Source organism: Spodoptera frugiperda, chromosome 24, assembly GCF_023101765.2.
Source record: "Spodoptera frugiperda isolate SF20-4 chromosome 24, AGI-APGP_CSIRO_Sfru_2.0, whole genome shotgun sequence".
NCBI classification, from domain to species: domain Eukaryota; kingdom Metazoa; phylum Arthropoda; class Insecta; order Lepidoptera; family Noctuidae; genus Spodoptera; species Spodoptera frugiperda.
The window spans coordinates 3252811-3266363 of NC_064235.1; the positions used below are offsets into that span (position 1 = coordinate 3252811).

Genomic DNA, 13553 nt, shown 5'->3' on the forward strand with positions numbered 1-13553 from the left:
GGGTTGCAGCATCAGATTATAGATGTTTGCATATACACGGTGTAACAAAAAGGGGGTATACATATCAAGTGCACGGTTTCTAGATAACATAACAAACGATACGGGAAGGGTTTTTTAAACTCATGTTTTCATGGAACGAAGTTATGAATTTTTCCAATACATAAAATTCCAGAAACCGAACATCAAAATTAGGTAGATACAGGTACTAGGCGATCAGATTTACAGAAGAAATGTTTCGTAATATTAGCGAGTAACCCCTGTAGTGTTGTGATACGTTTGCATGATTTAAAATCAAGAACCATATATTTGGTACCAATTTTTTTTAAACGTATTTTAAGCTGAAACTTTGTGTAGAGATTCTATTCAACCTGTATTCTTCAGTGCTTCTTGATGTATATGGGTATTTTGTTACACGCTGTAGATGTTTGCATATACTCTGCTGTACGTTGGTACATAAACTTATTTATTAGATGATGCTTGCGTCATTCTATGTACATAGGTATTATGTGTCTTACGTAGGATTTACCTATGGAGTTTCTTGCTCGTTCTTCTCCATAGGAATCCACACTTTGGAACGAGCAAATAGAGCAACTAGAGGACTGTCCGACAGACAGACGTTATTATTGTATTATTCAATTTGCTTTGACGTTCAAAAGTGCCTTCCTGGTCTATTTAAAATAAATAATTTTGACTTTGATTTTATACTTTACAGAATTAAGATTCGATACAGATCGTCAAGAGTTACCTATTCAGTGAAAACTGTGACATATCGATTGGTTTCGTAAACTTGATTAAAAAACAATGCCTATGTTTTTGTGATAATTCAATTTTGGTTGGTTGTTTTAACACATTCATGATAATAAGTACTTAATGTTCACCTTATAGGTACTGTACATCTGCGGACAGCCTTGCGGGTTTACCGGGGCTCCGGCTCGAAAAGCAGGAGTAGGAACGGGGTGGTTTTTAGTCAGTAAGAGTCTGACTCTCCCTCTCGCTTCGCCCAAGGCGGGAAAATCAGTGGATCATTTTCCACACATTCAGTGCCACCCACACGCCCAGAGAGCCCACGTAAATTTAATTCCAGAATCGTAGAGTCGCACCCTCTATGCAAATCTTTAGATTAGGGTATCTTTAGTCTTCAGTATTATTTTAAGCAGAAAATACACCATGCATTTTGGAAAAAATAGCAAAAACATTGAACTCGCTGGGCGAGTCTACGGCACTGGAATAAAATTTACATGGACTCTCCGGGCGAGTCGGTGAACTGAATGTGTTAAAAAATGGGGTGTAGGTCTACACTAATCTTATCAACCACTATATAATGAGTTGCTCATGACAGAGACAGACTACCTACTGTTGGACTCTGAGGCGGATTGAACCTACAGAGCATCTTAGGCAAATGCTTGCCTAAGCCTCCCGCCTAACTTCTTTTTTGGTACCGCCGTAGCACCCCTCTATAACCTAGCGCCCTAGGCCTAGGCTTGCCTAGTATGCCTTAGGGATAATACAGCTTTGTACCCTTAGTATTGATTGATTGATTCTGATTGGTGCGCTCGAATAAACCAATCAGCCTCACAGAAAACCGATGTGAAACACGTTGTTTCGTGTCCATGAGCGGCGGCAATTGCTTACCATCAGGTAATACGTCTGCTCGATTACCGGCGTGGTTCATAAAAAAATCAGAGCGCCGAACGCGCTCTCGTTTCGATAACTTTAAACGTAAAGCAAACTCACACCTACTTACCATCATCACCAGGCAAACTCAAAGCTTAAATTACGATTAGCTAATATCAAACGCGATTAGTCGCTAAAGCCGATCGACTCTCCAATCTACAAGTGTGCGCGCGCTCTTATTCTCAATTTCCAATCATTATCACAGTCATTACGGCCAGTCGAGTTAAAATGTCTGGCGAATACAGACGCGTGGTCGGCGCTATAGCTCTTATAATAATCAATTTGTTATCAACATGCGAATCCGGTGAGTGAACATTTTATAAAAATAACTAGCGACCCGCCCCAACTTCGCATGGGTGCAATGGTGATATATTATGCATGTATTATACATATAAACCTTCCTCTCGAATCACTCTATCTATTAAAAAAACCGCATCAAAATCTGTTGCGTAGTTTTAAAGATTTAAGCATACAAAGGGACATAGGGACATAAATAGTGAACATTTAATTAGACGCTACAAATGTCATGTGTCAAAATTTGGCGCGAATATTTATGACGTAGGAAGTTTCTTTTTTGTTTATTTTTTTTTTGTAGAGTGGTTGCTATTCTTGTATTGTTTTGTTTTTTGTTTTGCATTTGTTTGTGATTTGTTGCATTTATGAATAAACATTCCTTGAATAATCAACAACTTCTCGTTCCTGGGATTTTTTAAGGAGGGGGAAATCATCCAATGACTTCTCCCGCCCTGGGTGAGGCAAGAGGGAGTGTCAGACTCTTACTGACTAAAAACCACCCCGTTCCTACTCCTGCTTTTCAAGCCGGAGCCCCGGTAAACCCGCTAGGTAGTCCGCAGCTCCGGTTCGTTCCTGGGGCAGGGTTGCAAAATATGTACCTTCTTTTAATATTCCGTTAAAAACTGAATGTCAAAACTAGGTTTAAATGGATTCACCGCTGCCTCGTCCTTTGTAAAAATATTATGACCTTACTTTATACACAATTAAAAAATAAACAAAGGAAAATCCTTAACACAAATCTAACATTAGGTAAATCTACCATATTGTTATTGCAATAAGGTCGGTTTTTGTGTAGCAAACAATACCAAGTATAGATTAAACAAACAAAATCGATTATTTGAGATAACGCAGTTGACAGACTGTACAATGTACACCCACTTTTCACCATTTGTGTTATAAGTCCCATGTAATGGTGAGTAAGGGTAGCCCGACCAGAACCAGACCCGTGCGTGCGGCGCGTCGCGTACTGCGCGCGCCTCTAATGCCCGGTTTACATTATTCCAGTCCAGCGATCCAGTCCAGTAACTGGATTCGCGGTCTACTTTTCGGTCCAGTGCGATCAATCCAGTGCAACTGGAATAATGTAGACGGCCAATCCAGTGCCATTCCAGTGCTGACGAAGTACACACGTGTTGGTTGTTTTTGCGGACTTTTTTGCGAAGAAAAAGGATTTAACAATGGTGAAGAAGTTATCTGAAGACGAAACTATAAAGTTTGTCTCTATATACAGCAGAAGGACAATATAGGTGGTGAGCACACTTCAACGGCTTCTAAATAACTGGAATAATGTAGACGTAACAGATCCAGTCCAGTAAGCAATCCAGTACTGGACTGGATCGCTGGACTGGGATAATGTAAACCGGGCATAATGCCCGGTTTACATTATCCCAGTCCAGATCTGTTACGTCTACATTATTCCAGTTATTTAGAAGCCGTTGAAGTGTGAACACTACAGTGACAATGATTTCAAGAAGAGATCAGTTTCGAAAATGTTTTCAACGTGCTCAATCACTCTTGCTACAAGAAGTTATTAATGAGGTTGATAAGGAACTAAAAAAAAAGGAACGGATTTGGGTGAGAAATTGGATCAGCGAAAGAGATCAAAAAGGAGGGTCAGTAATGCTTTTGCAACAACTGAAGGTAGAAGATCCCAATGAATATAGACTGGCACTGAGAATGACAGCAGAAAACTTTGAAGAACTGTTATCATTAGTTTCTATTAATATCCAGCGTAAGAATACGTTGTTCAGAGATGCTATACCCGCAAAAATAAAATTAGAAGTCACTCTTTCTTTTTTAACTACTGGAGATACTTAGTTACAGAAGCCTCAGTCGTATGTTTCAATTGCCAAAACCAACTATTTCAAAAATTATCTCTGTATATAGAGACAAACTTTATAGTTTCGTCTTCAGATAACTTCTTCACCATTGTTAAATCCTTTTTAAGTCCGCAAAAACAACCAACACGTGTGTACTTCGTCAGCACTGGAATGGCACTGGATTGGCCGTCTACATTATTCCAGTTGCACTGGATTGATCGCACTGGACCGAAAAGTAGACCGCGAATCCAGTTACTGGACTGGAACACTTACTGGATTCAGTTCATTCCAGTGCCGGTTTACATTTTTCCAGTAAGCAATCCAGTACTGGACTGGATCGCTGGACTGGAATAATGTAAACCGGGCATAAGAGCCATCAGACCACCACTGATGGGGCCCAGTAGGGCGATGCCCGAATCGAAGCTGTGGACTACGTAAAAGCTTACCGGGACTCCGACTCGAAAAGCAGGAGTAGAGACGGGGTGGTTTTTAGTCAGTAAGAGTCTGACACTCCCTCTCGCCTCGCCCAAGGTGGGAGAAGTCATTGGAGTCATGATTCTCCCCCCTTAAAGAAGCACCCAGATGTTTTGGATAGTAAAATAATAAATTGTTTGTAGCCAAATTGGTCCAGCCGTTCTCGAGTTTCAGCGAGACTAACTTTATTATATACTAGCTACTTCCGCGCGGTTTCACCCGCTCTGCTCGGTTCCTATTGATCGTAGCGTGATGATTTATAGCCTATAACCTTCCTCGATAAATGCGCTATCCAACACATAAAGAATTATTCAAATCGGACCAGTAGTTCCTGAGATTAGCGCGTTCAAACAAACAAACAAACAAACTCTTCAGCTTTATAATATTAGTATAGATTAGTATTATTTAGTATAGAAGTATAGAATAGAGATTTGTGCACAGAATCCTGATATCCTTGATGGATTGCTGACATAATTAATTACACAAATATGTGTTAGGTATTAAATATTATTTATTATACTTCATACATAAACGCAGACGCATTTAATTATGACAATGTATGACGTACAATGTTTTGTTTGCTCTGACTCAACGTCGTTATGAATTTGGAAATTGTATGTTTAGTATGTTAGGATTTTCCATAATTCTAACGCTTAGAATAGTACATATGTACATTTTTAAAATGTCGTGGTAGGCCAAAGGTTTAAGACGTTTGCTTTTCATGAATGAGAGTGCGGGTTCGAAACCTATCAACGGCAAGTACTAATGTAACCTTTTCCGAGTTCTAAGATTATTTAGACACGCCTGACAAACGGTGAAGGAAAATATCGTGAGGAAACCTGGTTTTATAATTTCTAATTAGAAGTTTGAAATCGCCAACCCGCATTGAACGACACAGTTGTAATTTTTATAACTATTATCGTAAGACATACTAGATTAATTAAAATTACAGTTTACTCATGTACATTAATGGAGAAAAGCTCTTAACACATTCAGTGTCACCAACACGCCCAGAGAGTCCACGTAAATTTAATTCCAGAACCGTAGAGTCGCACCGTCTATGTTCTCTAGATTAGGGTATATTATTCTTCAGTATTATTTTAAGCAGAAAATACACATACATTTTGTAAAAAAATAGCAAAAACCTTGAACTCGCTAGGCGAGTCTACGGCGCTGGAATAAAATTTATGTGCATTCTCCGTGCGAGTTGGTGGCACTGAATGTGTTAAAAAGAAGAACTCTTCATCATGAGCAGCGTGCGCAGACGCGGCGACGTCGCGCAGCCTACACATTATCTCGAAACTAGTAGAGCTTTTCTCCGTTAATTTACGTGAGTAAACTGTGTTTTGTAGTTAGTAAACAGTTGTAATTATTGGTAGGTATACACTTTGCACTATTTCAAATTACATAGATACGTCTGGGTAAAACCAATGCAAATAGTGCAAGAAACAATTACCTCTACCCACTGTAGATAGGTACTACTACTGATTATAATAATAAGCATAGTTACAGGTTTAAGTATAGTACTTACATGTCTAAAATAATAAGGTGTAGTTATTTATGTAAGAAATAATTAAAAATATTTCAACCTTGCCATGGACACGGTGTGAAATCACGGATAGTGCAGCGGGCGAGGTCATTATTAGTTTAATAACTGCCACACTCAGAGTCATTTAATGGTTACTTAACCCAGTCCTTAGCAATTGTTTTCGATACAAAATCGTTACTAAGGAATAGTTTAAATAATCATTAAATGTCTCTGAGTGTGGCAGTGACTGCTAAAACACAGCATTATGCATTTTAAAAATACCCTTAGTATGAGTTAGCTTTATGTTTAAAGTAATCGAAACGAGAGCGCGGTCGCGCTTTGATTGGTTAGTTTATTCGAGCCGGCCAATCAGAGCGCCGAACGCGCTCTCGTTTCGATTACTTTTAACGTAAAGCAAACTCGTACTAAGGGTACAGTCCACTACTGGAATATGGGCGTTTACGGCACGTAATGCCGCTATACAATGTACACCCACTTTTCACCATTTGTGTTATAAGTCCCATGTAATAGGGAGTGAGCCTATTGCCATATACTGGGCACAATTCCAGACTCCGTTCTATTACAGAGAATTTTTCGAAAAACTGAAAAAGGCCCATATTATACTTTGCCCGTCACGGGAATCGAACCCGATACCCCTTGTCCGGCAGTCGCTCTTGTGACCACTCGGCCAACGAAGCAGGCATGATAATAGCTAAGCACTATTCAAGGAGACCGTATATAGTTGCACTTAAAATTTTAACTGACACAGTTTAAAATATTTATCACGAAGCACCAATAGATTAACATTAACTTAACATAAATATTTGGACTAATTACCTAGTGTTTGCCTAATTATGCTAATTAGCATTCATTTACCTAATATTACAAAGATTTGGTTGGTATGCTGCACCGACTGCACGGTTGGTGCGGTGGCTGGGCAACTGGCTGCCGCGCAACGAGTAGCGGGTTCGATTCCCGCACGAAGCAACTCTTTGTGTGATCCACAAATTGTTGTTTCGGGTCTGGGTGTCATGTGCATGTGAACTTGTATGTTTGTAAACGCACCCACGTCACAGGAGAAAATCCTAATGTGGGACAACGTTTAAAAAAAAAACAGAAAAAAGATTAACATTAACTTAACATAAATATTTGGACTAATTACCTAGTGTTTGCCTAATTATGCTAATTAGCATTCATTTACCTAATATTACAAAGATTTGGTTGGTATGCTGCACCGACTGCACGGTTGGTGCGGTGGCTGGGCATCTGGCTGCCGCGCAACGAGTAGCGGGTTCGATTCCCGCACGAAGCAACTCTTTGTGTGATCCACAAATTGTTGTTTCGGGTCTGGGTGTCATGTGCATGTGAACTTGTATGTTTGTAAACGCACCCACGTCACAGGAGAAAATCCTAATGTGGGGCAACGTTTAATAAAAAAAAAAAGAAAAAAAGGTATTTGTTTGCTAAAATGACTGGGTTGATTTGACAAATTCTGTCACGATTCAAGTGTGGGAGAGCCATGCTTCGGGCCGGCTCGACCGGAGTGATACCACGGCCTCACAGTACACCGACGTGAAACAACGCTTGCGTTGTGTTTCGTAGTGTGACTGAGGTTAACAGAAGCCCAATTACTCCCCTTCCCAATCTTCCCAATTCCCGATTCGCCCGACAACCCTAAAATTTGTAACCAGAGACGTTACAACGCCTTAATATTTTTTTTTACAGAATGCATACTATCTTTGAATAAAGATTTCAACAATATCGGCCCAGTGTTCATACGGAATGGGCAGTTTCTGGAAACCAACACGAAGAAAGGCGACATCACCTTCAGCAGATCTGATACAGTTCTGATCTCCTGTCCGAAGAGGAAGATTGTGCTTGCTAACCAAACAACTAGCTATGAGACCCTGGTAAGATACCTTTTTTCCAGTGGGCCTCGTTTTTTTTTGAGGGGGAAAATCGTCCAATGACTTCTCCCGCCTTGGGCGAAGCGAGAGGGAGTGTCAGACTCTTACTGACTAAAAACCACCCCGTTCCTACTCTTGCCTGTTGAGCCGGAGCCCCGGTAAACCCGCTAGGTAGTCCGCAGCTCCGGAAGTGGGCCTCCTTGGTTTTCAATGAGGCTCTAGTACATTAGATACGATTCTGTATCGCCAACACTCCTAGAGAATTTCGCCTGCACGGTTGGCGCGATAGCTGGGCAACCTGCTGCCACGCAACGTGTAGCGGGTTCGATTCCCGCACGGAGCAACTCTTTGTGTGTTCCACAAATTGTTGTTTCGAGTCTAGGTGTCATGTGTATGTGAACTTGTATGTTTGTAAACGCACCCACGATACAGGAGAAAATCCCAGTATGGAACAAAGGTTAAAAAAAATGTCTTGGAGTTATGGTGCTTTTCCACTAGAGAAACTGTGTAGTGTTATGTACTCGTAGCTATGCTACGAATATGTATGTAATCGGTAAGCTGTGTACCTATGTGACCGTTTTCACTGATACTACGCTATGTAGCTGTACGAGGAAGATGCGCAGCTCGAGTAGTATATGAAATGGTAGTATAGGAAAGTAGGGTAGGGATAGTAAGGAAACCTCCGGTAACCTCACTCACACAACGAAACACAACGCCAGCGTTGTTTCACGTCGGTTTTCTGCTCGGCCGTGATATCACTCCGGTCGAGCCGGCCCATTCGTGCGAAGCATGGCTCTCCCACACTTATAACATTATCTCATAATTATATTACATTGGTAATAACCTAAAATATAACCTATATGGAGTTTCTTGCTCGTTCTTCTCCATAGGAATCTACACTTTGGAACGAGCAAATAGAGCAACTAGATTGTTGCTTCGGGTCTGGGTGTCATGTGTATGTGAACTAGAGGACTGACCGACAGACAGACGTTATTAATATTATTATATTTGCTTTGACGTTCAAAAGTGCCTTCCTGGTCTATTTGAAATAAATAATTTTGACTTTGACTTTGACTTTATTATGTTTCAGGAGGCCCATTGCATTGTAAACAACACGTTCCGGGTGGACCGTCGGATCCTCAGCTTCAAAGACATCCGCTGTAACTCCCATCCCTGGTTCACCACCCAGGAGAAGAAAGAGACGTGTTACAATGGACGGGCGCAGATGTACCAGTGAGTTTTACGGTTGTTTTTAACCGACTTAAAAAAAGGATGTTCTCAGTTTGATCTGTATTGTTTGTGCGCAATTATTTGGTCTGCCGAACTGTTTTTAATGCGGTTTTAGTAGTATTGTATTTTTCAGATAGAAATATTACTTGCAGTGCCGGCGTTAGGGGGGGGCGTGATGGGCGGGGGGTCGCCGCCGATGGGATCCGCAAAAAACTCACACTTGATATTGCTTTCATCAAGTGGGAGCCACAATATTTTCGCCCGGGGTATCAGTGGCCCTTACACCGGCACTGATTACTTGACTTACAAAGAACAGAGGCGGTAAACAAAATTGAAGGAGATTTCTGTTTTTTAAAGAATTTTTGTTTTGAAATTCCCACTGAAAATATTTTTATGTTTGATCGAAGTTTGGCCGCTATCTCACCTGGTGGTAAGTGATGATGCGGCCTATGATGGAGCACGTCTGCCCATAAGCAACCTGTTCATTGGGGCCTTGAAGACACCCATCAGGAAACACAAATTCTGGCAAAAAATCCACTGCTTAGCGAAGCTTGAAGCGAAGCCTTTCAAGCTCGCGAAGGTGATATAAAATCCCTAAATAAACTAAATAAATGTTCCAGGGTCGGTTACCAAGTGAAAAGCACCTTCCATCCGATATACGAAGCATGTTTCGACAAGAACCTGGTGCGGACACATTACGTCCAACATCGGATCACTCCCAACAGTGTGTTTCGGCAAAACGGATTGAAGAGGCCACAGTTTACTGGTAATGTGTAATGCTCTAGGTATCTAAGTATTTTTTATGGTATAAGCCGGTAAACGAGCAGGCGGATCACCTGATGGCAAGCAATCGCCGCCGCCTATGGACACCCGAAACGTCGATTAGTCGACGTCGATCGATAGTTTCTACTACACCAATCGATCGATAGCCGATAGATACTATCTGTCAATGATGGTCGATGCCGATCGATAGTTTCCGGCTGGTATATAATCAATCTATGTCGACCGATATGCCATCGACCGGCAATCGATCAATAGCCGTCGATCGAGTCGACCGGTATCCGTCGATCAATTAAAGCTACCACACCAATCGATTAATGTCGACCGATGTCGATCGATGCCATCGATGGACTATCGATCGATAGATGTGGTAACACCCTTATTTCCACATTTTACAGAGGGAACCCTGTTTGGAAAGATCCGAATGAACGAAGTATACAAAATGAATAGCCAAGTGAAGACTCTCGACGCAATACTGGGGCCGAAGATGGGAGACCGTTACTTGAGTAAAATACAGGTAAGTAATCACTTAAACTTTGATGGTACTGTCTTCAAAAGCATTGCCCCATATTAGCATTTTCTCCTGTGTCGTGGGTGCATTTACAAACATACAATTTCACATACACATCACACCCAGACCCGAAACAACAAATTGTGGATCACACGAAGAGTTGCTCCGTGCGGGAATCGAACCGGCTACACGTTGCACGGCAGCCAGTTGGCCAGCCACCGCGCTAACCGTGCAGTCAAAACTTTGATGGTACTGTCTTCAAAAGATAGATAGACTTTTTTTATAACGTCACGCCTTTAATCCCCGAAGGGGTAGGCAGAGGTGCACATTATGGCACATAATGCCAATGTACACCCACATTTCACAATTGATGTTGTAAGTCCCATGTAATAGGGGGTGAGCCTATTGCCATATACTAGACACAATTCCAGACTCCGTGCTACTACTGGGAAATTTTCGAAAAACCGAAAAAAGCCCAGTAATACTTTGCTCGACCCGGGAATCGAACCCGAAACCCCTTGTTCGGCAGTCGTCCTTGCGACCACTCGACCAACGAGGCAGTCGTCTTAAACTCTGTGTATGTGAACTTGTATGTTTGTAAACGCACCCACGACACAGGAGACAATCCTAGTGTGGGGCAACGTGTTTAAAAAAAAAAACTCTATTTACCTCATTGCAGTTCCTCTCAAGAGGTCATCTCGCTGCCAATGCGGATTACGCCACCAGTGCCCTCATCAGAGCTACCTTCCACTACGTCAACACTGCTCCTCAGTGGATGAGAGGCAACGCCGGAGACTGGGCGGCATTAGAGGAAGTAAGTGCTGACAATCTCTACACTACACGAGTCGGTTGGCAAGCCACAACTGTGCGCTTCTCGCACAACTTTCTGCCTCGCACAGTAAAACTGTGGAATGAGCTGTCGTCGGCGGTATTTCCGAACCGATACGACCTTCAAACCTTCAAGAAAAGAGCATCATCATCATCATCATCATCATCAGCCGAGAGACGTCCACTACTGAACAAAGGCCTCCCCCTTAGTCCTTCACGTAGAACGACAAGCCGCCACCTGCATTCACTGGCTCCCCGCCACTCTGACGATGTCGTCGAAAAGAAAAAAAAAGAAAAGAAAAGAGCATATTCCTTTTTAAAAAAGGCCGACAACGCACCTGTGACTCCTCTGGTGTTGCGGGTGTCCATGGGCGGCGTTGATCGCTTACCATCAGGTGACTCGTTTGCCTCCTATTCCATAAAAAAGTCACTGTTTACATGTCGACATTAGCTCATGACGATACCAGCGTACGTGTGTCACTGGACAGTGAACCTCGCTACCATCAGTTGACGGGACAATCTCTACACTACACGAGTCACTGTTTACATGTCGACATTAGCTCATGACGATACCAGCGTACGTGTGTCACTGGACAGTGAACCTCGCTACCATCAGTTGACTGGACAATCTCTACTGCGGTAAACGAGCTGACGGATCACCTGTCACCTGGTCAGCAATCGCCGCCGCCCATAGACATCCGAAACACCAGAGCCAGGCATTTGGGGGTTAGGAACTTAAATGTTGTTGGGGGAATTGGGAAGATTGGGAAGATTGGGAATGATGAATTCGGTCTTAGGTAACCTCACTCACACAACGCAAGCGTTGTTTCACGTCGGTTTTCTGCTCAGCCGTGGTATCACTCCGGTCAAGCCGGCCCTGCAGTGCCGAAGCATGGCTCTCCCACACTTAAACTTTATTAATCTTATAAGTTTTTAAACTGACATGGTCACTAACACTATTATTAGAATCTTACATCATCATTATCCAGTTCATCCGTGATCATGGCGCTTGCAACAGTGCCGAAATATCGGAAACTCATCGAAGTGAATAAACATGGTAAATATGCCGTCATAAGTTCTAATAATATTTATTAATCTTTCCAGGCTTTAAGGCGCCGTGTCCATGAGTTAGATACTCCAGTGTTGGTGTATACTGGGAACCATGGAATGATGACGTTGTCTGATAAAGGAGGTCGGATGAAGGAGATTTTCCTACACGCAGACCTGAATAACAACTTCGATGTTCCTGTTCCTATGTATTTTTATAAGGTAAGTTTGTAACTGCCTCGTTGGCCGAGTGGTTGCAATTGCGACTGCCGGACAAGGGGTTCGACTATATTACGTAGGACTTACAACAACATAAATTTGTGATAAGTACACCCACTTATCACAATTTATGTTGTAAGTCCCATGTAATAGGTGGTGAGCCTATTGCCATATACTGGGCACAATTCCAGCATCCTTTCTACTACTGAGAAATTTTCGAAAAACCGAAAAAAGCCCAGTATTACTTTGATCGATCCGGGAATCGAACCCGAGACCCCTTGTCCGGCAGTCGCTCTTGCGACCACTCGACCAACGAGGCAGGTAGACAGGATGTTTTTGATGGTATATATTTACCCTAACTTCTTTTTTTACAGCTAGTCTACGACCCGACACAGCAGAGGGCGTCAGTGTTTATAACCATAAACTCATCCTTTTATAACGACACTATGGTAAACGATTTAGTGTTTTGCGACAACACGTGTGACAAAGATGATTATTACAATAATTTCAAATGGTTGCGATGGCGATCTAACGATGGGACCTTTAGTTTTTGCTGTGACTATGATCAATTCGCTAGGAAAGTCGATTATTTACCGAAACTCGATGTTCGGGGGAGATTTTATTGAGGTGTGGCGACACTCTGACAAGTGACAGATGACAGAAGTCGCACATAGACTATCGACAAGCAAATCAACGGATGACGTCATAAATTCTTCATAGCACATGTGAAGTTTACATGCAAATAAACATGGAACATAGAAAATCCCAACGAACAACAGTTGGGCAGAAAGCCCGCCAGGCACGATCACCTCGCCTGGTCGGAGGATCCTCCTTTTCTTAGGGAACTTCTCTGTTCCCTAAAGAGGTATATTAAAATAACTGTCGTGAGACGTGTTAAGTTTAATAGAAGTCTTGTATAGAAACTCGTACAACTGCGTCCACTGATCAGCATCGTACGGACCGCATCATCGGCAATGCCTACATGCGATGCGTATTGATGACGTCATATGGATTGCGTGCGATGCGTACGATGCGGGCCTGTGGACGCTTACCTTAATGCGCTAACCATGCAGAATATGCAGTATTAATTGTATTCCTAGTACTAAATCATTAGCTCTATATTATATTTTATAAATAATGTTATTTGTTAGTGTTAATAAAATAATAATTTTATTTCTTCAAATAAGTTTTATTTCTTAACTAAAAATCACGGTTTACTCACGTACATTATTGGAGAAAAG

General features: G+C 42.0%; 1 protein-coding gene and 1 long non-coding RNA gene across 2 annotated transcripts in view; one reads left to right on the forward strand and one right to left on the reverse strand.

Moving 5' to 3' along the window:
- Window positions 1–12008, reverse strand: part of LOC126912270 (uncharacterized) — a 58733-nt gene extending 46725 nt beyond the window's left edge. Inside the window, exon 1 of the long non-coding RNA XR_007706888.1 lies at window positions 11540–12008. This is a non-coding gene — a long non-coding RNA (uncharacterized LOC126912270). The remainder of the gene's footprint in view (window positions 1–11539) is intronic.
- LOC118279020 (uncharacterized) lies at window positions 1883–13489 on the forward strand. The gene is made up of 8 exons (XM_050703676.1): window positions 1883–1978; window positions 7516–7700; window positions 8788–8930; window positions 9548–9693; window positions 10106–10224; window positions 10898–11032; window positions 12151–12315; window positions 12687–13489. Exons 1-8 carry the CDS (start codon window positions 1903–1905, stop codon window positions 12936–12938), a joined length of 1221 nt encoding a protein of 406 aa, XP_050559633.1. The 5' UTR covers window positions 1883–1902; the 3' UTR covers window positions 12939–13489.
- The last annotated feature ends 64 nt before the right edge of the window (window positions 13490–13553 follow it).